The 27,619-nt window shown below is 37.9% G+C and overlaps 2 protein-coding genes across 2 annotated transcripts; one reads left to right on the forward strand and one right to left on the reverse strand.

The window, feature by feature from the left end:
* The first annotated feature begins 37 nt into the window (after window positions 1-37).
* Window positions 38-4,342, forward strand: LOC110055739 (uncharacterized). The gene is made up of 4 exons (XM_020762140.2): window positions 38-600; window positions 1,441-1,766; window positions 2,496-2,744; window positions 3,400-4,342. The coding sequence occupies exons 1-4, from the start codon at window positions 146-148 to the stop codon at window positions 3,678-3,680; spliced, it is 1,311 nt and encodes a 436-aa protein (XP_020617799.2). The 5' UTR covers window positions 38-145; the 3' UTR covers window positions 3,681-4,342.
* Window positions 4,213-27,564, reverse strand: LOC110055738 (PAS domain-containing serine/threonine-protein kinase-like). The gene is made up of 19 exons (XM_020762139.2): window positions 27,256-27,564; window positions 24,807-25,071; window positions 24,309-24,466; window positions 21,083-21,292; window positions 20,033-20,173; window positions 19,102-19,233; window positions 17,802-18,074; window positions 16,926-17,130; window positions 15,608-16,138; window positions 14,600-14,910; window positions 13,824-13,979; window positions 12,665-12,814; window positions 11,389-11,514; window positions 10,711-10,845; window positions 9,940-9,996; window positions 8,844-8,986; window positions 8,482-8,615; window positions 7,314-7,445; window positions 4,213-6,960 (listed from the first exon to the last, which is right to left on the reverse strand). Exons 1-19 carry the CDS (start codon window positions 27,562-27,564, stop codon window positions 6,773-6,775), a joined length of 3,756 nt encoding a protein of 1,251 aa, XP_020617798.2. The 3' UTR covers window positions 4,213-6,772.
* Between the last annotated feature and the right edge of the window lie 55 nt (window positions 27,565-27,619).

The following is a 27,619-nucleotide window of genomic DNA, read 5'->3' on the forward strand; positions in this document are numbered from 1 at the left end:
TAAAATTTAACTTTCGCGCTTCACCTTGATCGCCATGTTGTCCGTGAGGTTGTCGGGTAAGTCTGAAACCTGGAGTCAAACTAGTGCTTAGTCTTAATGCGCTCAGCACCCCAGGTGTTCTTTGTTTGTTCGACTGTAGTTCAGAATGGAACCAGAACTAAAACGTTTTAAAACGGACAACGATATTAAAGAAAATAGCACTTCCGATGAGAAATCTGCAATTTCTAGGGAATATCTGCACAATGGGGAAAAATGCAGCGACAAACACGTCGTGGAAACAGAACCCGCGCTCCACGCGGGAAATGAGCAACTTCCGGTGTGTAAACATGGTGAAAAGTGCAGTCAGACAGATTTGATTCACTTCGCAGAATTCTGGCACCCGACTGCAAAGGGCGATGGAGATGAAAATAACAACAAAGAGGGAGAAAGCTGCGAAGAAAATGAATGCGAAGTTGTGGAATTACCATACTTTGACGTGGAAAGCACACAACCTGTTTTCGATGACTACTGTGACAGCGAATCGGAAGATGGCGAAGATAAGGGATCCGTCACAGCAAAAACGCATGAAGACCGACTTGCCAGCGATAGTTTGGGATCTCAGTAAGTACCGCTGTTTTGATCAACGTGCAAATCAAATAAAAAGCAAGCATGCTTTTGTGTTAAATAGAGCGGAAAATTCGTAATGTGATTTTCACACGAGTTAGCCGTCTGCAGTAATACGCGATTTGTTATTTATTCAGGCAAGGAACATTTTTTAAAAAAGAAGTCTATAAATAGTAATATTCCTTGAGAAAGAGACCTTTTGATTTTGTTTTTCGCCGCAGTTGAAAATTCATATCATTGATTGATGAAAAACAAATACCCTTGTCGACTAGTGCATCTGTTTTTAATATCAATTTTGCATCACAATAGTTAGGCACTTAACTTATTAACTGAACTACCAAGATACCATTTATTAAAATCGTGACGCGGCGTCACGCAACTGATTAGTGACGCGCATTAGCGCTAAGAGTATTTTTTAACAAATTCCACTCCCCTTGCATTGCCTAGAACTGATGGTCATAATTCCATTGTGATTAGGTCTCCATTCAAATTTCTTTTAGCTTTTCATGCATTTTATCATCCTTAGAGTATTTCCTGAGATGATCAGATCCTAACTTCTCGCAACCTGTCTGCTAGATTTTTAAATTAATATTCATATTCATATTTATTAATATTCTTTTATTTTTTTCTCTTGACTTTTATTACATGATTACTTATTTAGATTAGCTACATGGTGATCTGTCTTGCATGGAGTGTTCCACTCTTTTACAGATTATCCTTATGGCTTTGCTTGTTTGTGTATGCCTTTAGACTTAGATTTTAATTGCCATTAAATTGTAATAAATAAATAAATGAGAATCTAGATATTGAGAGCAAATTTAATAACCTGTCTTGCAGACTGTCACGAGATGACACGGTCCTGAGCCGCGGCCCCAGCATTGTGAAATGCTATTCTCTTTTGTCAGAAGCTGAGCGTCGGGAGCTCATCAGAAGGGCCTTTGAAATGAAAGATCTTTTAAAGAAGGAACTCGATAAAACTTTAGGCATCATTGAAGAAAAGAACAAAGAACTCGGACGAGTTCACTCACAGTTGGAAAGAGGTCAGCTGATGGTTGATGGAGAAAAAGAAGCTTTGGATAAGGATGACTTGTGTTATTTTCCTCTTTTTGCCGAGAGAGAATTTAAAGAAGGGTCAGCACCTCAGATGCATTTTCGCCTTGCAGGTAAATGTTTAGATGTGTTCCTTTATTATGGTCTACTGATCTTGTCTCAATAATTTCCCCCTCAACAGCTTTATTTGGGAGGTTAGAAATGTGCTAACCCCGATGCATTGTCCCCTTTTGGGAGGCGACTCAACCTCGTTGCCAGACTCTCTCTCCTCTGCCTCCCTTGTCATTTGGAGAAAGCCTCTCATGAGGAGTGGGTGGGTTTCCCCTCAGTGGAAGTCACAAGTGGTGTGTGCCAACCCCACAGAAGTCATCACTTAAACTCAGTGTAATCTTCTTTCCCCTTGTTGGAGTTATTTCTAAAAATATAAGGCACTATACTGTCTTCAGCTGATGAGTATTCTTACATGGTGAGGTAGAATTTGTTGCTAAAATTTATGGGGCCAAAAGGGCTGGAAATGTTTCACTCAAGCTGCTTGCACCCTGAAGGGTTCATTTTCACTTTACCCCCCCCCCCTCCCCCCTCCTCCTTTTGCACCTCTGGATACACTTCCTCTCTTTCTTGAGGTTACAAATGTATGCTTGGAAAATATAGAAATACAAAATCTTTTTTTTTTTTTGGCGACTCAGTGAACTTGTAAATCACAAATGCATGTGACAAGATTACCTTCAATTTTCTTCATTGTGATAGAATGTAAGGTATTCTCTATGTTCCAATAACATAATTTGTGATCTCAGATTTACAGTTAGTTTTTGTCTTTTAACTTATTTTGATTTATTTTGTAGAGTCCCAATTCTACAGGCTTGTTGATACAACTGATAAGTATCGCATCACCAAGGTTGAATATGTTGTCAATCCAGTGTTGATGAGAAGATTCCAGAAAGCGCGGCAGAAGCTTAAGAAAGTGCGAGGAGAAAAGATGTCATATCCAGTATTGGCATTCCACGGAACAAAAGAGAACAACATTCATTCTATTTGTAACACAGGGTTTAGAGTTCCTGGTGAAGAAAATTTTGAACATGCCACAGATACAGGTAAGACTATAAGTTTCCTACAGAAGAGTCACAGAATATGAAAAGGCACAGATGAAAAAACATCTTGAATTTTGGTTTAAAATGAACTTTGCTATCACTCTTTTTAAACACTGTGTTCATTACCATGACAGAACAATCAATCAATCAACTTTATTTACACATGGTAAAATTTAATTAACATCTAGTGGGGCCATGTATAACTAAAAATTAAAAAAAAAAAGGAAAGCTTTGAAATGCAAATTCTTAAAATGCGTAAAACTCAAGACATCATTGTTGATTCAGGTTGTTTTGAATTATTATCCACCTGCAGCAAATACCGTCCAAATAACAGTAAGTATACAGCGATATTGTACAGTTATTTGAACAGTTGAAAATCTGTTTGCTGGACAGGTCAGCGTGCACACGCAAAACTGTCACACTCTCCCTCTTTCACTGATAAATTTATTGACTACAGCAGTTGGATATTAAATCTCTTATTAGGTGTTTTGGGGTGTAGTATCGTTTTATATTTTTACTCGTTGTTTGTGTTTTGACTCGCCCTATGGGCTTGTCAAAATATGGCACAACTCGTAAAAATATACAGCGATACTACACACCAAAACATCTAATAAGATATATTTATTGACCAAGATTTTTTGTAATATTCCATTGCTAGGATATTATGGCAGAGGAGTGTACTTCAGCGAGTATCCGTCGTATTCCATGACCTACATCCGAGGTGCATCAAAACTCCTTCTGTGCCAGGTGTTGCCAGGAAAGGTTTACCGATGCACCAATTTGATCCATGGAGAGCCCCTGGAGATGGGGCATGACTCTCACACCTCCCCTGATGGGAAAGAACTTGTTATTTTTAACTCTCATCACATTCTTCCATCTTATGTTGTTCATTATGGTGAAGCTAAGGGAGACTTCCTGTATGAAGTAACTGATACATAGGTTTTGTTGCTAGATAGATATATATATATATATTATATAGTTTAGTACGTAGACTAACATAAAACATAATTTTCACCTTTACTGTCCCTGAAGGGAGAAGATCTTCAATAATAGCAGGGTTGCCATGGGTCAGGAAATGGGCAAAGGAAAAACAGTTTCAAGGTCAGGTAAAAGTCAGGAGGGAAAAGTCAGGGAAAGTGAAATTATAACACCAGAGATTTAAATGCCATTGAAGGCTGCCTTGAAGAAACATGTCAGGTCATTTAAAGTGATCTCAATGATATTTTTCCTTGATGAAGAAGGCAAAACTGATCAGTCTAAAATTAATGGGTGGAAAGGACAGTTGTAAGAGGAGGCTGGAGGCCACTACCATAATCAGACATTTTGCATTTATTTGCTCAGGGAAATTTTCTTCTTATCATGGAACAGTCAGGAAATTTTGAGGTGATATTGGTGGCAATCACGATTACAGTTGTATGTTTTAAAGTATTCTTTTTGGTCAGTGCTAAAAAGACTACCACACATAGACAAGTCTATATGTATTATTTTTATTTTTGTCAATAAATTATTTTGTGACCTTGATCAACACATAAAGTTGGAATTATGTTAGGATTCTAACATAATTTACTAAACATTAAAATACATTACACCATGAAGGAAAAGTTGTTCTCTTGGTTTTCTGATGAAATGTGCCCTTGAGTATACAGCAAGAGTCCCAGTTAACACTTCTTGAAACACATTGCATCCTTAATAAAAGTCTGCAATAACACCCGACAGTGTAGCATGTTACCATTTGAAAGATAGAAAGCAGCACATTCATTTTTGTACTGCTCATTAGGCCGTGCAAGGTGGTTCAAACAGAAATGTAACCTCATCATGTTACCATTCAAAAGACAAATTTGCGAGCTACTCAAGCATTGCTTGTTGGTTTTTAATTATATTTTTTGGTGACATTTCACATTCAGCTTAAAAGTAGAGTAACGTACACACAGATCACTCGGCTCAATTATGTTATACTCCAACACCGTAGGAACTCCTGTACATATATGCAATCTGACCTTATCTACATTTTTATAGAACCATAAATTGGGAGAACTATTTAATATAATAATATTATTATAAACAGACCTCACACTGACTGTCTTGTCTCATATATTTATAACCCTAAAGTACAGCCAGTAGTCAGTTGTCTTAGGCCCAGGTAAGTCTTTAGCCAGGGTTTAGCCTTTGCACAGAACAAAACTGAGATATTTTAAGCTACCTGAAGTAAACCTATTGTCAATTTTGAGAGACAAGTGAAAGTATGTCTGTTTATAGTTATGAAACCATTGGGAGCACAAATTTGTTGCTCAAAGTAAAACAAAAGAAACCCATATGGGATTGGGTATGATAAAATGACATACATGTAGAGATTCTTATCAAACAAAGGAAATAGACAATTTAGTGTCTTCTTAATTAACACCACCTCTAAAATAGTATGGTGAAAGAGTTTTTATTTTGTGCAATAGACCAAATGTTTCTTTTGGTTTATTGGCTAGCTATGTGGGAAAAAAAGAAAGAAATAGCACAGAAAAAAAATAATGAAATCCCACTTATTCCACCTCTAATTCCATATGGTGTGTGAATTCCGCTTGTGATCCCATGTGGGATGAACGGTTTCCGCACCTGGTCTGCGGCAGAATGTGCCATTCCCACAGTTGGGGGGGGGGGGGGGGGGAGGGAGAGTTCCGTGTGGGACTGTCTTTTACTCCCATGCCAAAGCTCTCATGCATCCCACACTGGGATCCCATGTGGGATGGGTGGAATTGATCCTGGTTTGACTCTACCCACTCCAGAGAGTATTATTGGTCAATAACTGATATGTTTCATGTAATTTTACCAAGCTTGTCATTGGTTGTTGCTTACACACCAAGAGCATAACTGTACGTTTAAGCAGAAGTAACTGGTCTAAAGTTTTATGAAAAGACAAAAATTGTACATTTTATGAGTATAACAATCCACTGAGGGTTATTAGCCCATTGGACCATGATGTGTTGCAACTTGGTTACCACATGAAATAATTTAAATAACATTTTAACTAACGCAGCTAAAATGTCTTAAATACAGAAACTTGTAAGTGAAACAATGTCACAACAGAAAAAAAAAACGAATTACCTAGAGCCATGAACATTATCATTGGCAATACCAACTTAAAAGTACCAAAAACCAGTCAGAAGTACATGCATTAAAATTGAGAAAGTTTAAAATTTAACAAAAATTGAAGTAACAGTTGACTGAAATTTTAAGTAGTATTGAACATTTCTTTAAAAAACTTCAAAAAGTAAAAATATACCATACAACAGAAAATTAAACATTTTGTACAATATTATATTCTCTATACAGTCTTAAGCACCCTGGAAATTTATTGGACTGAAAATTTTGATGTTTAAGATTACTTAATAATGATAATAATTAAAAAAAAACCTTCTTGTTGCCAAATAATAATGAAATCAGTTGGTGACAATTAAACAGAATAATTCTGTGTTAAGAGCAGTAACCACTGTTTGATGGCATTGCATAAAATTAGTAGTCATGTCCAACAAAAATTAATATTGATCACAGATTTCTCTTTTCATGACTTGTTATTTTTTTTCTGTTGTTTCAGGAACCATTGGTTTTAATAAATATTACATTTTAGCGATTTGGCAGTTTCATATTCTTTGGTGCATAAATTTGACCTGTGAACTATAAATGAAGATAACTGCAACTACAAAAAATTGGTACTACTCAACAACTTCTCTGAAAAGAATTTGCAGGAAAGAGTACACCACAAGGAAATTCCTTAAGATTTTGATCATCAAATTTATCGTCACATGCTCCATTTTTTTGAATCTACAACTAAAACCAAGGATGAGTGAAACAGCCTGAAAGAGACTCACACACGTTTCAGCTGATATCTGTGATTATTAGTGACTAGTTTTTCTGACTCTGTACAAGAAAGAGCTGACACATCGCTGTCATTATTAATCGCACTGATCAATGACGTTCTCATTTAATTGAGCATATTGATTATGTTACGTTTCGCCCTCATTTAATTGAGCATATTGATTGTGTTACGTTTCACCCTCACTGCTGTCATTGTCAATCATGCTGAGATACTCCTGTAGTGCTGATAACTGAAGGTCATCTTGGTGACCATGATCTATGACTTCATCTTGAGTGATGTCTGCATCGCTCTGGCTGTTGTTCAATTCACCTGCAGAAACTTGTAAATGGCGCTGTGAGCCATCTAGTTGGTCACCTGAAAAATACAGTTCCACATAAAAGTTAATAAAATGTGTCCTTAAGGTGTTACAGTTACATCCAATAGATAAACTGTTAAAGTAATAGAAGCTCGCCCAGAATAGCTTTGCTAGCTGTGAGCTACTAAGGCTTGCAATCCAAATATGTATTAATAAAGTTACTGTTACTGTTAAAATATGACCTGCTAACAAATGAAGACATCCCACAAAGAGAATTAGTAGAAGTCTCAAGGCTCACGTACGAACACACACAATCTTTTCACTCATCACTTGCCTGAACAGATAATAATAAATATTTATAACTTATTAAAAGAAACCAGATTTTAGATTACCAAAAATAACTAAAACTGACCCAACACAGCATCAAACGAGTACTTGGTGATGTCCACAGGCTGGTTAATCCAGTCGTTTTCTTCAACATCTGTGATGGTGGCTCGCCACCGAGGATCAGGGTGCAACAGCCAACAGATAATAAACATGAGGTCTAATAAAAACAACAACAGTTGAATCACCTGACAATGATGTACCTTAGAGCAGTTTTCAATTTGTAAAACCAAAACTACTCTTGAATAGTCAATCACAAAGGACATGGACACTCCAGTGAACCAATCAAAACTCCAAGCAAGTACATGAAACAAATGCAAAGTGCGGGAAAATGCCTGCGAGCAAGTCAGGATTGGTTTTGGTTTTACTTCTGACTGAATGACAAAATGGCATGAGTTTTTTTCTAAGCCAATCATGTAGCATAGTAATGCAAACCCTGAGCAAATGTAAATTACTTTCAACATTCAAGTGAAAACAGCTCTATGGAGCTTAATATTATTATGCACAACTATTAGTTTGACAATAAAAATAAAGAGCTCGGCCAACAGGAGTCATTTAAACAGGACTCTAGTAACATTTATTTATAATATTTTGTTGCTGAGCCTGTCAAGCACTTGTTTCTCTTCCACTTGTAAGTGTTCATATCAGAGAAGTGTGTTGTCCCCAAAGTAATGGTGTACATGTATGACATTTGCAGACCCCAGACTACAGACTACATTTCCATTAGTGAGAGCTACATGTAACCATAAACACATTAACCTGAGTGCTATTCAGGCTACAGTAGTTACCTGAGTGATATTCATGCTAACCTGAGCACTATTTAGGCCTAAATGCAGTCTGCAGTCTGCAAATGTCTTACATGGCCAAAGTAAGTCTGGGTTGCAAGCTAATAACTATTTCACTGATAGTAAAATGTGAAAAAAATTTATAAGTATGCATAATCCCAGAATTCTTTCACACAATATTTATTTTCTAATAAACACTTTTTTAAAACAAAAAGATAAAAAAGTATACATTAAAGGAAAGAGGCTGAGGGCAAAAAAGCACCCAATCACACTTAAAGTTATTAGATTTCTGTTTCAAAGTCAACTCCATATCAAAATTAAGCATCATTTTATTCCGTAATTTTGCGCAGAATCCTTAATCAGAGATCAGTGAGGAAGGTGTGGTTCAGTGTATCCTCAAACAATTCTTACCATGTGAAACACCAAACGGGGGGTGGAGTTCAGCTCTGATGGTCTCCTCGACATCATAGAATGGATTCTCACCAAACACGAGAGTATACAACGTGACACCCATTGACCACAGTTCTAACTGTGGCCCCGCATATCTGCAAAATACAGAAAAAGTCTAAGACATTCTAATTAAGCCATGCTTTTCAATAACACGCGACCTGAAGTTCAAAACCTAACTAATGACTGCGTTTTTTGCTGCCATGTATCACAATAAAAAAAGATGAAAGACGAAAAGATGATTAAAGATGAAACCAAGAGTGAAAAAACCTGCAGAGAAATCAAGGCTAAACTGCTAAACACAGATTTCAGTAAGTTAAACTCACTTATTTCCCATCAAGACTTCTGGTGAACAGTACTCCATTGTACCACAGAATGTAGAAAACTTTTTTCCTTCCTCCATGTATGCTGCTGATCCAAAGTCAATCAGCTTGATGTGAAATTTGTCATTCAAAATGATATTCTCATCCTGTAATGTCAATCATGCCACATATATCAGAATGACATGATGTACATCACATAACTGCAGTTGTCCTGAAGCTCTGTACGGTGGCTTCCAAGACTAGAGGTACAATTAACTGGTCATTGTTCAGTGGTCACCATTGTACCAAGGTTCACAGTAACAAGACAGTACAGATACACATAGGAAAGGTAAGGTAATGTTGAAGTCTGCATACAAGCCAAGTGGCCCATCAGGCCAGAGCTTATCCCGGTTTCTGCAGCATGAAGTGACTAGGAGTATTTCTACTCCCCCCGGATGGGATGCTAGTCCATCACAGGGTTACACCCAGCATTAAATTTGCCTGTACCCGTACACCTGGGAGAGTAACATACCCACAATCCCACAACACAATCCCCTACCAGGACAGGGCTTGTATCCAGACCGCTAGATCCAGAGTCAAGTGCACTAGCCATCAGGTCACCGTACCTCCAGAAACCAGCATAAGGTTGCAATAAAATATCCTAGTAGTTGTTAAGGCTTTCGTTGAGGGCTGTAACCTGTCACACCTGTTACAGCTGAGTATGCTTGATTTTACTCCGATGCTGCAGGTGAAATTGCCTGTTGTTCATAGAATTCACCCACAAAGTAACAAGTTTGCTACGGGTGTGGAGAACAAGGCAACAGGTGACTCAAAATTTGATGACTGCCCTGGTTCCAAAAAGTGGACAACTGTAAAGAGGTGACTACTGTAAGAAGATTTTCACCAGTACAGGTACTGTTTTACTTGAACCATGAATGCAGACTACACAGGACTATTCTTTTGACAACTGACAGCATGACACTGTTCAAAACTCTGGCATGTGACATAGAACGGCCTATTGCTAATAAAGATCAAACACATTGCCACTCAAAATTCCCTACGTCAAATGTAATGTTGACAAGATGCCAGTTATTTATCACTTTGTCTGTTTCTCTCTCACCTTCACGTCGCGATGAACAATGCTTCTGCTATGAAGGAAAGATACAGCAGAAACAACCTATGACAGAACAAAATAATATCAAAATTTTAACTCCTGACGGTCTGACATGACAATTTTTTTTTAATTGACCCAGCTGAAACTACAATGAGCAACAAAAGTATTGTTCACTTCACAGTAAAATTCCATTTTTGAGCATCTTGGAAACATTTTCCTCTCCCACTTTTCCCCTAAAGACTGCACAGACCACAGCACCTACACAGCATTGAATTGGAGGGCCGGGGGGTATCAGAGAATTAATGCTAGGTGCAAATGAAATAGAATAAGACCTGTTACCTATCGAAAAGTGTAATTTTCTAAAAGTGTCTCAACTCTTTTTGCCACCCATTGTAGCTTAATTTAGATTTAAAACATGTTTAGCAACAAGTTAAAATGTACATCAAGTGTATCAAGTACAAGAGGGAGGGGATATCCATGAGACAAAAACAATATTAGTTTTATTGACATTTAATGTTTGAAGAGTTGTAATTTGATGGACTCCTTGGAACTGGTAAGTCAAGAGGTGAAGGGGCTGACCGAAGGAGACATGGAGATGTGCAGTGAAACAGGACATGACAGAGCAGGGTTGGAGTAACACAGTTGGTGAAAGACAAGTTCTTTGGTGGCAACCTTAAAAAGTATGCACAATTGTGAATGATGAGGATTGATTGATAACAAATTGTACCTTTCACACTGCACAAATACATGTGTTCAGGAAAAAAAAAGTTGCTTCACCTGTCTAAATAAGTAACTACAGAGAGCTTCATCTGTTGCTGGCTGCCTGTCAATAAATTCAAACAGATCCATCCCACTTCCATGCTTCTCCATAACCATTTGGAAGAACTCTTCATTTTCAAAAGCCTCTACCATCTGTGATAAAGACAAACAACAAATGGATCAAATTGATCTGTAAATTTCTTAAAGCGGATCTTGTGTACTAAAGGCATCTGCGGTCAAGTGTTGATCGATACCCTTGATCGACCCTTGATCGATACTCAATCAATACTCCATAGACACCTCAGTTGACACTCAATCAACACTCCATCGACATCTCAGTCGACAGTCGGTCGACAGTCAAACAAATTTTCAATCGATTCATATGAGTCGGTCGACACTCGGTCGACTATCGACCAGCTGTTGATCAAGTGTCGATAGATTGTCCGCCGAGTATCGATCAGGATGACGATCGAGTACTGATGGAGATGTCAATCAAGGGTATCGAGCCTAACACTAAGTCTTGATAAGCTCTTCTTGACAGTATTCAAAATGTTATCATACTATAAGGTTTTGGGTAACTTTATTTTTGCCACTACTGCTCAAATGTTGACTGGAAACCATCTTAATCTCATATTAAGTTTCTCTTCTGCACCATCCATTGATTTGACATAGGGAGAAGGTAAAGATGAGATTTACCTTGACAATATTTGGGTGTTTGAGCTTTGCCAGCAAAGCAATCTCCAAAGGAATTGAGCCCAACACAGGATCATCAATCCAACAGTCAGCCAGTATTTTTGCTTTTCTAATGAACTTGACAATAACCTGGAAATAAAAGTAAAAGAAAGGAGGCTTGCATAAATCAGTCCCTTCCTCTGCAAATCAGATCTTTGCATTGAACTGTCCAACACTTGAGCAGGGTCCGAAATTAACTTTTTTCGGCAGGCGCCAACTGGCGACTGAAATTTTTTTTTCAGTCGCCAAATGGAGAAATGTGGTCGCCAAAAAGTGGCAATAAAATTTTTACTTTGCAGCGAAACACAAACCAAAATTTTTGGTCGCCACGGGCTTGCCGGCAAAACATTTGCAATCGATGTAATCAGGAATCAAACCAGTGCTGAAATCATCTTTTGACCACTTTGACAGATCTACATTTCCACCTTTTGACGCCCAGAGAATATCTAAATCTTCATCTAATTTCCTCGCGATGTTCCGTCTCCACCTTGTAATAAATTGCGGAAAGATTTCAGAATATCTTTGGACACCACATCGCCTGGATAAATAGTCATGGCGAAAGAACGCACATGGTGTCTTGCACCCGCAATATGTATGTTATGGGAAACCGCTGAAAAAATATGGCAATGAAGCTTCGCACTGGTCGTCACTGTGAGACGTTGTGGTAGATTTATAATAACAGGAAAATCGGTTTTATACTTCAAAAGCAGCGGAAAGGTAAAAAGGAAGGGACCAATTGGCGGGCGGCTTTGAATTTTATTTTAATCGATTTGGCTGAAAATCAAAGTTATTGTTAGTGTAATTATCGTGGCATGAAATAGTTAATCGCCCGCTGGCGACCAGTTGTGAAATTCTGGTTGCCAGTGCAAAATTTTTAGTCGCATTGGTGACCAGGAAAGCGCAGTTTCGGACCCTGTTGAGGTAATTTTGGTTTCTGTTATGGATACAAGATTTACCCAATTATAACGGACACTGTAGAATCATGTAACTATTCAGTTAAGCAGTGCAAAAAATACGTAAAGTTTGTTTAAGAACATTCACCCAGTATTTGATCAGTTTGTTTTAATTGTCTATTCCAGTGACACAAAGATGATGTACATGTAATAATGAGGTGTCCGCATCACATGTAGATGTATGTAAAGCATACTAACAAGTGACAGTTTCACCTCCAACAATAGTATTTTGAATTTCATGAAATACAAATTAACATAACAACAATAGCAACAAAACAGAATGTTACCTTAACTCCATCCGATCTCCTCTGACCCACTTTAACAAATCCAAATGCACCTTTTCCTATAGACTGCAGGGTGATGTACCTCTCGTCATACCGGCCACGCCCAGGTGATGGTTCTTCTCTAACACTACTCTCATTCAAATGATGGCTGAGCTGTGAGTAAAGATTGCATCCTTCATTTTCATTGAACAAATGCTCTTAAGAATGCTCAGTTTCATGTAGCTATTGACAGCTACATGTACATATGTTTTTGTAACGCAAAAAGGAGTTTAAAACATGTATTACAGTTACACCATTAAACAAGCTGGTAATGCTAGTAAAAACACTTGAGAAATGCAGAAAACATTTTCTTGCAACTCTTGTTTTCTTCCTTTTTCTTGTGTTCTCAAATTTCAATTGTAGGCTTTTGGGATCATGTGTAGTAAAGCAAGGCAGGGAAAAAAAATTTGAAATTCATTTGCCCAGTAGGCCAGTACATTTCAGTTTTCAGTTTTCCCCACTAAAATATTACTTGCCCAATAGGCATGCAATGTTCATACCTTATCAACTACATCATTAACTAGCTAAGTCAGAGATAGACTACACCAGAGGACGAATGCAATCAAAACTGTATGCTTGGATTTTAAATTAGTCCATGCTTTCAATTCATTGATTTGTTCATCTTTCAGTCTTAAGTTTTTGATCAGAAAAAAATGAACCAACAAGACTACTGTGGCTAATTTCACTTGCCAACCAGACCACCAAACTTCCATTTTCACTGACCCAGGAGCAAAATTTACTTGCCCTGGGCAATCTGACCTGTTTTTTTCCTGCCCTGTAAAGGCATCCGCAGTTATGTGTCGATTGACACTCAGTTGACACTCAATCAACACTCTATCGACATCTCGATTGACACTCAATCGAAAGTCAGCCGACAGTCAGCTGTGCCGACCAACTCATACACATATGTATCGATCAACACTCAATAGCACATCTGCAAAAATTAGTCAACTCTCAACACTGCCAACTGAGATGTTGATCGAGTGTCGATCGCATGTCAACCGAAGTGTCGATCTAGTATTGATCAAGTAGTGATCAAGGGTTGAACGACACTTGACCACAGATGCCTTTAGAACACATGATCCAGCTTTTGTTTGCTATAGGAGGTTGCCTGTCCACTTACCTCTGCTATACTGGCCACTGAGAACTCTGTGCTGTTAAAGCTTGCTGCTAAAGCAAAACTGCTTGTTGATCGTCCACCTTCTGCTTCCTCCTCAGGGTCACGTGATATCCACGCACAATATAGGACACGCCCATCATTTAATTCTATTTTCTTAATCTGTTGACAAGAATCAAAAAGAGCACCAATAATGGTTCCTAATCAAATTCTTATGCACAAAAAAGGTGCTAGATTGCTGATTTAGCTCCGAGGGTAATTAACTTGTGAACAAAATGTGTGAATAACTCCAATATTAGCAACCAAACAATTCTGGGATTTCTTGATAATTAATTCATAGCTTACAAAATGAAAAGAGTTTTCACGAACACTTTGACTCAAAAACAAATTCAAAACAAACTTAATTTGAAATAAACTTCTCAACTTTGCTTTTAAACATAATTATTACAACTACTTAACCATAATATAACTGAATCACAATACACAACCGTAAAATTAGGTTTAAAATCATGTGTTTTCCAGCTAGCCAATTGGATGTACCATGGAACCCCACCTTACAGCCAACCTGATGATACAGCCACCTCATTATTACAGCCACTTTATTCTGGCCTGAACAGAAGCTCGGTCCGTCATTTTTGCATTTAAAGAACCCCAGCCTTTTAATGTGACCACCCCATTGATACAGCCAGATTTTTGTGGCCCACTGGGAGCCAGATTAACAGGGTTCCACTGCATATAAATTATGTATAATTTATTTTATTTAATAAAACTGTTCATTGAACCTGAAAGATAATTCCTAGAGGTGATCCATCTTTGTGCTTAGCTCTACCAACAAAGCTTCCTTCACACACAGGTTGAAAGGGTGATGGAACATCCGTGCACTGTAAGCTTGTCACCAAGTTTGGCGTCGATGTCAAACCTTCCAGTTTGAACTCACCATCATCTGGTGGAGTCGGCAATGTCTTTGGTGAGTCATTTTGGCTATGTGACTCTGCCAGTGATGTATCGACAGATGAGCGGTTTTCATTGGTACTCGGAAGTGAATATGTTTCACTGGTGTTTGCTGATGACTGAGGACTTGAAGACTGTTGCACTGTAAAATAACAAAATGTCACTACATGCACATGTACATATTGTACGCAATTAACAAATGTACTGAACAGATAACTACATACTCTATGGCAAACTTCTCCAACAGTGTAACTCTATTGCTTTTGCCAGTCAACCAGGACAGACCTTGTGCTTTCAACAGTAGTTGAAACAAAAGTAGAGGGTACCATATGAATGTTATTGAAGATTTCAATAGGCCATTTCTGAGTTACCTTGTGACCCTGTTTCAAAACGAGTCTTCATGCAAAACCTTTCATACGAAAATGAGTTTGATTTTCATGAAAATGAATCAGTAGGCGGAACTTATTTTTATATGAATGGTTTCGCACCAAGACTTGTTTGGACACAGATGTAAAAGGCAACTCAGAAATGGCTTATTGCTCGCTTTCCAGCAACCTCTTTCTACATGTTAATAAATATATACAAATCATGTCAGTTTTTGAGATTTTACCTTCAGTTAACACTCACAAAATAGTAGTGCCAATGCCTTTGGACTTGGTAGCCATGCAATCTCATTAGGCACCTAACATTATTTGTTTAATATAATTTGTTTAAATCCATAGGGGAAAATTTAAGAGAAAATTAAAGAAAACCCAGTAGTGAGACGAACTTTAGACTGGAATTGCTTTTGAAGAGGTTACTTTATGCAAGCTCAATCCATGACTAGAGGCTATAAATACCTTCACTATTGTTTTCAGGTGGTTTCAGCTCATCGTCTATTTCATTTTCCTTATTGCAAATTTCCTTTTCATTTTGACAACTTGAGAAGGAGCCTGCTAAAGATTCTTTGTCTTGAACTTGACATTCTGTTAGTGGCGTAGATGCGCCATCAGCTGGTGATGATACAGCAACAGGTCCAACATGTTGAACATGTCTTTCTTCTTCGATCTCTAACCGCACCTTTTCCAGGCTTGCACTCCTGTCATCAATCCCACTGTCCTCAGCATTTGTTACTAAAGTAAATGAACCAGACTCGAGGGATGGAAATCTGGATTCATCAAGACTGTTACCTACATGTACTTTGCTGTCACCAAAGTTTGCGACCATACTTTCTTTGTCAAGAAATGTGCTGTTCATCAGTGGCGACTGTACATCTCTGGAACCAGGTCTGTTTGTTTTACATGTGATACTCTCTACTGTGGAATGGGAGCTGCTTAGACCCATACTGGTGCTGAGAGAACTTGTAATGGAGTCATCCAGATTTTTCCCATCTGGGGAAAAGGGATTCAAATTACATCATTACTACCTTTTAAAAAGATAATTATCTGTGTTCCGCTGAGCATACAACGTGATTGTAAATTTCTACCGACAGATCCACAATCTTAGATTTGCATGTTAAAACACTAGACCTCAAGCTCGAAGAACTAAAGGTCAACAGAATCTATAAGTCTCCTGTGCCCTCCTCCTCCATCCACGTACATACACATAAATGGGCAACTGCAACAATGCGTTTGTGCCTGTGAAGGACATTCAGAAGGGCTGGAAGCTCCTTTTTGCTCCTTTTCAAGAGCTGGAGAATAAGTCCTTTGAAAGTTAAAGCTGTGGAGGTCCAGTTGCCTAAAAGCTAGTGCATTGGACTCTGGATCAAGCAGTCTAGGTTCAAGCCCTGGTTGTGTTCTTGGGCAAGACACTATATCCTCACAGTCCCTCTCTTCACCCAGGTGTACCAATGGGAGGGATGGTCAGGAGTAACCCTACAATGGACTAGCATCCCGACTGAGGGGAGTAGAAATACTCTTAGATGCTTAATGCTATGGAAACCAGGATAACCTTTGGTTGTATGGACCACTTGGCCCAATGCAGACTTAACCTCACTTCATGCTAAAGTTGCAGAGACGTACAGAGTTATAAGGTTTCACTTTGATTATTCCATTGTTGTTGTCGTTGTATTATCCCATTTAACCAAGTAAGAACTTAAAAAACATAGAATAGTTAAAAGGCAAAAGTCACTGGCCCAGGCTACCGATGAAAATAATCTAATGTTCGAAACTAATTTACCTGAACTTCCTCCACTGTAGTTACTTGATTTTGAATCCAGTTCACGTGAGTAGATTACAGTGCTCTTCCGATCATTGTCCAGCAAGCCATCGTCATAGTCATCATCAAACTCATCATCCTCATCGTCAAATGGTGGAAGAGGCATACTGTTATCATCTATGTCGTCCATGTCGTCGTAGAAGTTTGGAATGAGATCAGTCATATGCTGAGATGGAAATATGAGTGAGTGTCAAAGTAAACAACCTAATTTGTTAGCTGCATAGGAAGCAATAATATTGGAATTTTGGAATTATTCGAAATATGACTCATAATATTTAATTAACAATTATTGGACAAGTTTCTGATTTGTCAGTGACAAGGAGATCAATTATTTGCTAAAGCCAAAGGTTGAGGCAAATCATTGATCTGGGACACAATGACAAATCATTATATTTTGCAATAACCTAGTTCAATTATTGTTTTATCATTTAATCATCAAGTTTATTTTCAGATTCAAATCACTCTGACAGCTCAGGGAAGCGATCTACTATAATAATTATTTCACCCAGGAGCATTGTCACAATTATGTATGAGCAGAATATTATTTACAGCTAAACACATTTTACTGGCACTACACATGAGCAGAACATTATTTGTCGGCAGTTATTCGCAGGTCATTTGGTGGGCTCTCAGCCAATGAAAAGGAAGAAAAAATAAATCAAATAATAACAGTGCTTATTTTGTATAGCCCAGTGGCTGAATATTGGCAATCTCAAATCTTCAATATATAAAGTGAAATGGTTTAATTTGATTTTACTTTTCACTGTGAAACACTAGGAAATAGGAATGAAACTGGTTTAAGGAGTTGGAAACCAAAACTAAATTTTTAAATTTTACCTTTCCAACAAGCTCGTTCTCATGATAGCCAAAGAGCATCAGTGAGAAATTATGATTATAGGAATGGATGATGCCATCAGCTGTGAATGTTACCAGTCCACTGATGTTGGCAAACACCCATACCATTCCCTTGTAGAACAGTTGATCATCAGCAAAGTCTTTGTCACGATCAAGCTTCTTCAGATCCTTTCCGTACTTGGGTTTTAGTGTGATGCTAAGAGGAAATGTTGCACCATCTTTTGTTCTCCCTGTAGCTCTTTGTTTCTTGACATGCTTTAAGAAAAAAAATGGAGAAAAAAATTCATTCATGAACCCACAAAAACCTACTGTTAATAACAAGACCATTTTTAACAGGCCTCAAATAACATAAATGAAAACAAGTACATTATATAAACAATATTCTCCATTTGACTTTTAAATAAATTATCTCCAGATATATTGTTCGCAGAAATTATTTGTTCCAAGAAGCAAAAAGTTTTCTGAGAGCAAAGCTTGAGGAAAACTGTGAGGTTTGAGGAACAGATACATGTAATGCCCAGGAACAAATATCTGAGCATATTTGTAACATGGAGGCTATTATGTCTATTATCCTTCAAATATTTTTTGTAACACATGGAATCTTAAAATTTGGAGAATATCCTCAGATATTCCCCAGGTTTAGCTGGGGCATATTTAGTCATGTGATGCATCTAGTCCAATCATGTGGGTGCAAAAATATTTGATTGATTATTACTACTAATATCATAATTGTAAACCAAACAGTAGTAGCTATCATTTTGTACATAGCTTTAGAATTGGCGACTTTCTCAGTAAACATAGTCTGGATCATATGTACTAAAGGCATCCTAGTCAAGTGTTGATTGACACCCTTGATCAGCCCGCAATCAACACTCAATCAACATCTCAATCAATACTCGGTCGATGCTAGATTAACAGTTGATCGACATCTCCATTGACACTCAATCAAAACTTGATCGACTGTCGGTCAATAGTTGGCAGAGTGTCAACCAACTCATATACATGTATAGATCGACACTCGATGGTGTGGCTGTGAAAATTAGTCAACTGTCGACCAACTGTCAATCAAGATGTCGATAGTGTTGACAGAGTATCAATCAAGTGTTGACAGAGGTGTCGATCAAGGTTCGATCAAGGTTTGATCAAGGGTATCGATCTAGACTTGTCCGCAGATGCCTTTAGTACACATGATCCATATTCCCACTGAAAATTCATCCAACAAGGCAACAACCAGCCTTTGGCCTCAACTTCAAGTCACAGACTTATATTATCTACCACAAACCTTGTTCATATTTGTGTCTGATGGCAGCTGTAGAGCAGGGATCAGTTTTGTTACGTTGACTCCAACCACATCTGAAGGAACATGGTAACCATACAGAGACGAAAGTTCTTGGTCACAGTCCACTATGATCCCCTGGAAGGAAGTTATTCTGAATGACTTTAAGTGGTAGATTTGCATGTACTGCACATTGCAATAGCATACAAACTCTGAAGTTCAAAATCTTAAAACTAAAAACTTAAATTTAATTTTTCACTACCATCAATCTTTTTATAATTTTAAATAATTACAGTCAATGAAACTTGAAAAAAAAAGAAACTAACATTTGACATCTACCAATGATAACCACAGACATTACTGTTTGAACCAATCGAAGATTATTCATAGGTGAAGTAACTGGATCATGCATATACATGTAAAGGCAGCCATGGTCAAGTGTTCATCAACACCCTCAATCGACTCTTGATCAACTCTCAAGCAACATCTCCATCGACATTTTTCTAAGAGTGATACCAGGTCAACACTAGACTGCCGCTCAATCGACTGCCACTCAATCTCAATCGACACTTGCTCAACAGTTTGCAGAGTGTAGACCAACTCATACATATCCATCGACACTCTATGGCATGTCTATGAAAATCAGTCGACTCTTGACTGAATGTCAACTGAGATGTCAGTCAAGTGTTGATCAAGTATTGATCAAGATGTCATTCCAGTGCCGACTAAGTTGTCAATGGAGTATTGATTAAGGGTATCAATCGACACCCGACCAGAGATGCCTTAAGTACACATGATCCAAGCAATTAATAGCATTAAACTTGTACAGTTTAAACACTTTTATACTGGACTAATGGATTACAAAATCTGCCACCAGCCCTTATGACTGTTGTGAGTGAATTTACATGATGGTTGCCATTGCCTTCTATAATTATACCTCTGCATCAAAAAGAACCATGGCTGTTTTCCTCTCTACAGGTTCCATGACAGCAATGCACCGTGGCTCCTCTTCCCAAGTCAGTTTCTTCATCCAAACAGAGACAGGGAAGACTATTCCACAGCTATCAACAGCTTCCAACTACAACATAATAAAATTAGAAGCATTGACATGAGGCAATAAAACATATGGCTTGTTGAAAGAAACTCTACACTGACTAAAAAGCATGTCTTTTACATTAAGGCAGCAGCAAATCAGTGTTAGTTTAAGAGAGCTTGTACAGCACTAAAACTGAAAGATCCGCTCCTCTTTTTCAGATTCTCAGTACCCTGAGCATTCTCAGTTAAAGGCTGCCAAAAGCTGCCAGGTTTCGTCTTCTCTCTTAGCTACTTGCAAGAACCTGTCACGTGTAGGCCCAAGCCTTATACACAGGTCAAGGGAAATACCAAAAACAGATTTACAACTTATGGAAGGAAATCTTCAGGTCCATCACTATAATACATGTACTTCTTCACTGGTATTCAAGAATAAAAGTAAAAATATTTCAATCATTAGATTATGTACTCAAACTCCAATTCCAACGTCTTTTTCTTTTTTGATTCTATCGTCACTCTACATGTACATGTAGCTATTTATAATATAATGTTTTATGAAATAACTGAGCTACTATGTGCACTCTCATTGGTCGATACGTGTGTTTAGATGAGAGTATGTAAACATGGTTGTGACATTTCAGATTTACACGTAGTTTTGAGAATTATTTTATAAAAGCAATAGAGCATTTTTTCCATGTTTACATAGCCTCATCTAAACACTTGGGGCGCTGGGAGAATTCTCAAAAGTTATGCGTAAGTGTCTCGAATTCTCCCGACCCTCCTGGTGTTTAGATTAGGCTATGTAAACACAGAAAAAGTGCTCTATGGCATAAATAATATACTGGTACATGTAGCTTTATAAAATGCCACTGGACTTGAACTGGCAAAGATGAAAATTATCACTTTGAAATCAAATCATGAAATAATCAAAGACTGCATTCCATCACACACTTACCACTTTCCCATTGACCATGACTACTGCGCCACTAGCTTCAATATGCTGCTCTACAAGGGCTTCTTGTTTCTCTTTGTGCACGTCGGCAAAAAGCTGCGACATTTTGATACCGATAAGCTGTTGCGTGGAGTAGCCAAACAATTCGGCTGCCATGTCATTAGCTGTCAAAATTTCTGATGTTCTAGCATTGATTGCGACAATTGCTTTGTTCTGTAAAACAAAAAAATAGGTTGAAACAATACAAAATGCAAATGCATGTTTTAAAAGAGGACCTTTACAAGCTGTTACTTTCAAACTGTTTGTACCTTAGTGTTATGAAAAAGTAAAGAATAATAGAGGGTTGGATAGAAACATAATGATTATAATAAAATTTAATAAATGATATTGCTGCCATCTTCCAATTTACACTGTAAATACACTGTACATGACTACTTCTCAAATTTAGCAGGGCTTATTACGGCTGGGTGTGCATGATGGGCCCTTGATACTATGGGTTAACTTGTCTGCTGTTGATACAATTCGCCCACAAAGTAACAAGTTTGTTACACATGTGAAGATCAAGGCTACAAATGAAACAAACGACAGCTCCATTCAGGGTTTCAAGTAGCTCACTTTTAAAACAAGTAATTTCAGAGGGCTAATGAAGATAGGCAAGGGCAGATTTAGTATGCAAGCATTGTTAAAATCATCTAAATTTTATTCTATGTGAGAGTAAAAAAGTCCAACTGGCTTATTAGTTAAAGCACTACTGAAACGAAATTTTTGTACTCTCTTTTATTAGCCCAATCTATAGTTTCAAACATGCTTAAAATAATGGTGAACTTTATTTCTGTCAAATCCTAATGGAAAGTGCTTTTGGTAACTGCCGAAATCGACTTTTTGGAGCAAAACTGTGTCCGGACACTGGAATCGAGTTACATGTAAAGGACCTCGTGACGTCACTGGTTGTATTCACGTAGGAACCGTTATAGATTCTCTCTTGTTTTCTCTTGATTTATTCAAGTTTATAATTCATATTGTCGATACCTAACAGTTTTCTACCTTGTAATTTCTGTCCAGCCTTGACAGGAAATACACATCATAAATGTTGGAGGGCGCCAAAGAGTGTAGATTCACCAAAATGAATGCTACAGATTTCAACAGCTCAGTATACTTTTCGAGCATCTTGAGTACTCAATTGGAGACTTTGAAGATGAGTGTGGCAACTTTTATATCACGTCCTGAAGCCTAAACACGATATATTGTCATCTGTTTTCAGCCTGGTTCTGAAATTTGGATTCTCACGTTTATCACAGGTCGATTGACAAGGTTCGAATATATCCTTGGCAACTTTACTGCATTAAAAGCGGTAAGCGGCTAAGCGCACCAGCCATCCGCACAATCACGAAGTTATTAACGGTCCTCAAGCTTTGAGTTGGGTACTTCTTTGCACACAGATGGCATCTTTTTATGATACTAATAAGTGAGAGTTGTTGTGGTAGACAAAGAATATCTTTGAAAATCATGATCCACAGCAGGGTTTGCTTTATCGCTGCTTACGTATCAGTGTAAACAAAGTGGAAATTTCGCTTCGGTCTCTTTTACACGTATCTCTCAATTGCACTATTTCACAGCCGATGGATTATTTTGAGTTCTATAGCACATACTTATGTCTCTGATCTTCATTTAATAATATCCACGTTCAAAGCAATTCGTTAAAACGTCACTAGTTTACAGTCCTTTCGAAGGTTTATTAAACAGAATCTGAACTAAATTTGCATATATGAACTTTCACCGCAGACATTGTCACGCTTTCTCTCATTTCCTGAAAACATACCTGTAGGGTCATGGCAGCTTAGTTTACCTTTGTAGTTTTAAATTTGCTCCCTCCATATAAAAGAAGAGGGTTTCTTAAATTGTTGCTGTTGTGATACCTTGTAGGATGTAGCAGATACAACTCGACTAAAGGTCACTGTAGCACAATCTCTTCTGCAGTGAAACTCACAAAGCGTACGGTTTCCTCGACGAAGCGAAACGACTAAAAAACTCAAAGCATTGTTGCTGTGATTTGTGCCGCAGCACTCCAGAAAATATTTTCAAAAGCCGCTTTCTCTTGTTTTCATGTCTTTTTTACTTTATGAGTGTAGATATTGTTTAATTGAGTGCTGGCCATTTGACCAAGTGTCCTGACCATTTTGTGATTTAAGAACTCGCACTCATTTGCTTGCTTACATAAAATATCCTGGAAATATCGAATTAAACAGACTGAAAAGCCCCAGGATCGACTCTCCACCTCTTCATGTCTAAGGCTACTGTTATTATCTGCTTTACAGCTCTGAGATGTCCTTAAGATGTTTTTTTGGAGGGGCTTCGAACAGTATTCTCTTCTCCCATAATCACTCTAAATTTTCAGCTCGGCATGAGAGGAATACAACCAATGACGTCACTACACCGTTTTGGCTGCGCCAAGATGGCCTCCAATTTTGGGCTTAACCAGCCAACTTCAAACTGCTGAAAAAGCAGTTTTCACTTACCGTATGTGAAAAAAAGTCTGCAGTGTTTCCAGGCAAGGTTGAAACTTTATTACTAAGCAAAAATCTCATATACAAAAATTTTGTTTCAGTAGCAGTTAATAAGTGTTCAACCCCACCTTCTGTAACATGAAACAGCTAGGAGTATTTCTCCCTCGCCTGGATGTGATGCTAGTCCATTATAGGGTACTCCCCCACCCTGAGAGATATTCTGTCACATTGCCCCAACAATTTGCTGGTAAACATTTAAATAGTCCCAGAGAGGAACTGTGAGAGCACTTTTTGCTTTCATTGATATCGGCCAACCACAAGCATCAGCGGTTAGAATTGAAACATCACCTTAAAATATGTATAACAGATATTTTTTTATTTGTTTGACGTACAGTAATCTACATGAGATCATGATATGGTAATCGCAAAAAAATTGGATGTCGTCATTTTTGCACCACATTTTAGCCATCTGAAAGCGTGAAATTATCCTTCCAGCTAGGTCAGAAACCACGGGGGGTTAGCATCTGGGAATAGTCGTGCTGTGACGTCAAAACAAGAATGTAAGTCTACATCCTCACCCTCCACGGTTTCTGACCTAACCAGAAGTGATATTTTATGTTTTCAGATGGTTATTAAAAAAACCAACAATATCCAATTTTTTTTCAACTTTCATATCACGCTCTCATGAAGGTTTCACCTAGCAAATGAGGTATCAAGGTACATACAGGATTTCTGACAGTGGTTGGAAAGACAGCTCCTGTTCCAGCTCCACCAACAAAGTTGTAAAACTGCCACGAAGATGACAATCGTGGATCAGCGGGAGTCGGCAGAAAGGAGCCTCGGCAATGGCCAGGGGAATAACTGAAGCTGTGCAATGAATCACCTGTGAAATAAAACAATATATAAAAATAAATTTAACAATTTAAAAAAACAGCAAACAGTCGGAACTGAAATGTGCTTTTCCATAAAATATTCAAACCTAGCCCATGGAAGGCCACTGGAAGTTCCAAGGGGGTAGCTGGTCTTACATGCCAACACTTTCAAAGGAAAGTATAAAGCTGAACTGGAAGAGGGGTGGGGTCAGGTTCAAACCAAGACACCTTCTGTGAGGGGGTACATGTAGGCTATTTTCTGGAACAGTACAAAGACGTGAAAAATGTTCTTTTGACTGAAAGTGAACATTTGAAAGATCCATTGATGAATGAATTTATTTTTGAACTCACTTGATATCTGATCCAGATTCCTGTTAGGTTTGAAAACGTCCATGTTGTGTTCATCTAACTTTGCTTTTGGCTTGTATGCTTTAGGGAATGTAGCATTCAGATCCAAGGAATCTTGTAGTGCAGTGCTAAGGCCAAGCTCTGCAGCTCGGTCCTTTTTGGTTGGTCTGATACGATCAAGAGGGGAGGGGTAAGATGGGGTCCCAAACAAGAATGACCCTGCAACAGGACCTGACTTCAAATTCAGCGACTTGCCAAGTAATTTATTCTGAAAAAAAATACAAAGATATGTTTTAGTAAATTAAGTAACTACGGTAGTCTACCATACCATAGACAGATTTGACAAATATTTTCCAGGGATAAAACAGCCAAAAGGTCTTGTCAGAGCTTACAGTGTAAAGCCTACTAAACAACTGATTAGTAGCCACTCAGCTGTGTTCTATTAGAAATCTGCGAATCGTATCTTCAATTTGGTTCTCTCATCATTTTCTATCAATTAGATGATTTAGCTGGTAGATAATGACTGCATGCACCCTACTCTTGAAAGTGAAAATCATTCTGAATTAATTTAAAGCTTAAAAATACACAAAATTGAAAGTTATGTGCTGTAATCCTTAAGAGTATCTACTAAAACATTACAAGACTACTGGCTCACGTTTTCTATGAACAACAGTCAACTTGGTTATACCTTATTGGGAATTCGCTCCCAGAAAACTCGGGTTCATACTGTAGTTCAATCATTGAATAGGTAGTACAAGCGTAGGTTAAATTTTAATACAATTAAGAAAAAAATCAGGATTAAATTTGGCATTAAAGCAATAAGATCCATGCGCAACCAAAGCCATAATGATCACGTGACCATTTCAATATGGCCCTGATGTTGATTTCCACTGTACTCTGCAGAAATGGCTGCTGGTGTGCTCTCACAAATTTAACTCTCCATCCAATCACACTCTTTTCTTGAAATTAAGAAAATTTTAAAAAGAAAGCTGTTGATATTTATACTGCACCATAGAAACATGCATGGAATGTTAGGAGAATGAGCGATACTGTTGAAACACAAGCGATAGGTTAGTTTTCACAGCTTTTCCATGTTCTTCCAAACGTCCACGCATGCATCATTTCTAGCAACGTAAAAAGTTCTGAATTTGAGCTAGAAAACACTTTGAGTAAAAGAACTGAATACCACTTGCTTATTTTGATTTGCCAGTCAACACAGCTCACGTAGGTTCTATGTTTCCTTTTCAAGAGACAAAAAAGCTTTTACCATGCACATGTACAATCTCACGGTGTTTTCTAACAAAAAACAGAAAAATTAGATCTAAATTTATGAAAATGGCTAATAATGAGGACCTTCAAGAACTTTCAGTTCCCTAGTTTGAAATAAATTGAACACACATTTTAAAGGCTTGTACAATACACAATATGGACAAGTAATGTTTCCACTATATACATGTATTAGATCAGGACAATCAAAAAATATGCTTTCAGTGGTAGGTCATCTTATTTGCATGCGTAATCGAAAGCGATTAACTAAAACTAGAAACAAAATAACCGGACTGAAATGAGAAATTTTGCCTTTGCGGCTTCAGATGCCAAGGTTATGTGAATTCTGAAAATCTGGCCAATGTTGAAGTACAGGAAAGTTCTGTTTCTCTCCTGTGTACTGCATCTGTGAGGCACAAAGAGATAAATAATAAAATATTCTTGAACTTTCCGGATGTCACCTAGTCGTTAATCATGAGGAAAGTTTAGTGCTGAACTCACAACAAAAACATCGATCTTTTCATGGGCACAAATGTCAACATTGTACAGACTTCCAAAAATTTAGAAAATAAAAGGCAACATTCGCAATATATATTCTATTGAACAAAGGTTTCGCTTATTCATATTTTAGAAGCTGTAATCCTAGCTGACAATTAAGATATGCGTAAGCCAAAAGGAATGTTTTCTTCAATGTACCATGTCGATTTCTCCCATTTATCGATAGTTCACTGCAATCGATCGAACTTACAGAGTTGACGTTCGTATTAAAAGTCAAAGTTTACAAAAGCGCTTTTCAGCATGGGTTATCTTGTTCGATTTAATTCGATTTCAAAATGCACAGGTGCAACGGCAGTAATTATGCATACAGATTCTAAAAATAACGCTTACAACCTAAACTGAACGTTACTATGAGAAAGTGCGTCGGTTGTTAAAAGGTAAGCTAGTTACAAAGGCACTTTAGCGATAAGCATATGTCCTTGAAACTACTGTTCTGTTAGAAGAAATTTCAAAATCCTGACAAAGCATCGTCCTCCTGATTTATCGGGATGATTTTAAAGCATTTTGAAACCGATGTAAGCATGTATTGTTCCGCTGGCATAAACACACTCTGCCGGCCCACAACGACAAATGAATCATGAAAGTCCTGCAAGCTAAAATCACACTAAGAATTAAAGAATTGTCATACCAATGGTGTCTTAGCTCTAGTAGGCGAAGCCTTCACGTTTGACGGATCAGGAGACATGGTTTTCCGCAGTAGAGGGACGCTTTGTGGCCGCGGAGGCAAAGGAGATTTTGAAGTCGTCGCCATGTTTGATCTTTTCAAATCATTCTGCGCGCCTAAATCATCGGAAGTAGTCGGATAACCCGAGTGAGTTCCGATTATCTCCGACTTTTTCAAGCGAACTCTCCCCTGGCTGTCGGTGTACTTTGAAAATGATAAAAATATTATATTATAATACATGTTATGTCGAATAACATCCTGACATAGCAACATATATTATCCATCCCTCTTTTTTAACCAGACAGACACTTTTCATCTTTTTCAGATT

This window comes from Orbicella faveolata, unplaced genomic scaffold, assembly GCF_042242905.1.
Source record: "Orbicella faveolata isolate gen_17 unplaced genomic scaffold, um_ofav_v1 contig_34, whole genome shotgun sequence".
In the NCBI taxonomy this organism is placed as follows: domain Eukaryota; kingdom Metazoa; phylum Cnidaria; class Anthozoa; order Scleractinia; family Merulinidae; genus Orbicella; species Orbicella faveolata.

Excerpts from the sequence above, each read along its gene's own strand:
- LOC110055738 (XM_020762139.2), bottom strand. The coding sequence starts at position 27,564 with ATGTTGCTATGTCAGGATGTTATTCGACATAACATGTATTATAATATA. Across the intron at positions 11,515-12,664 it reads GGAGATCGGATGGAGTTAAG|GTTATTGTCAAGTTCATTAG; the intron begins GTAACATTCTGT and ends TTTTATTTCCAG. Across the intron at positions 6,961-7,313 it reads CTCGTTTGATGCTGTGTTGG|GTGACCAACTAGATGGCTCA; the intron begins GTCAGTTTTAGT and ends TGTATTTTTCAG.
- LOC110055739 (XM_020762140.2), top strand. The coding sequence starts at position 146 with ATGGAACCAGAACTAAAACGTTTTAAAACGGACAACGATATTAAAGAA. Across the intron at positions 1,767-2,495 it reads GATGCATTTTCGCCTTGCAG|AGTCCCAATTCTACAGGCTT; the intron begins GTAAATGTTTAG and ends TTTATTTTGTAG. Across the intron at positions 2,745-3,399 it reads TGAACATGCCACAGATACAG|GATATTATGGCAGAGGAGTG; the intron begins GTAAGACTATAA and ends TTCCATTGCTAG.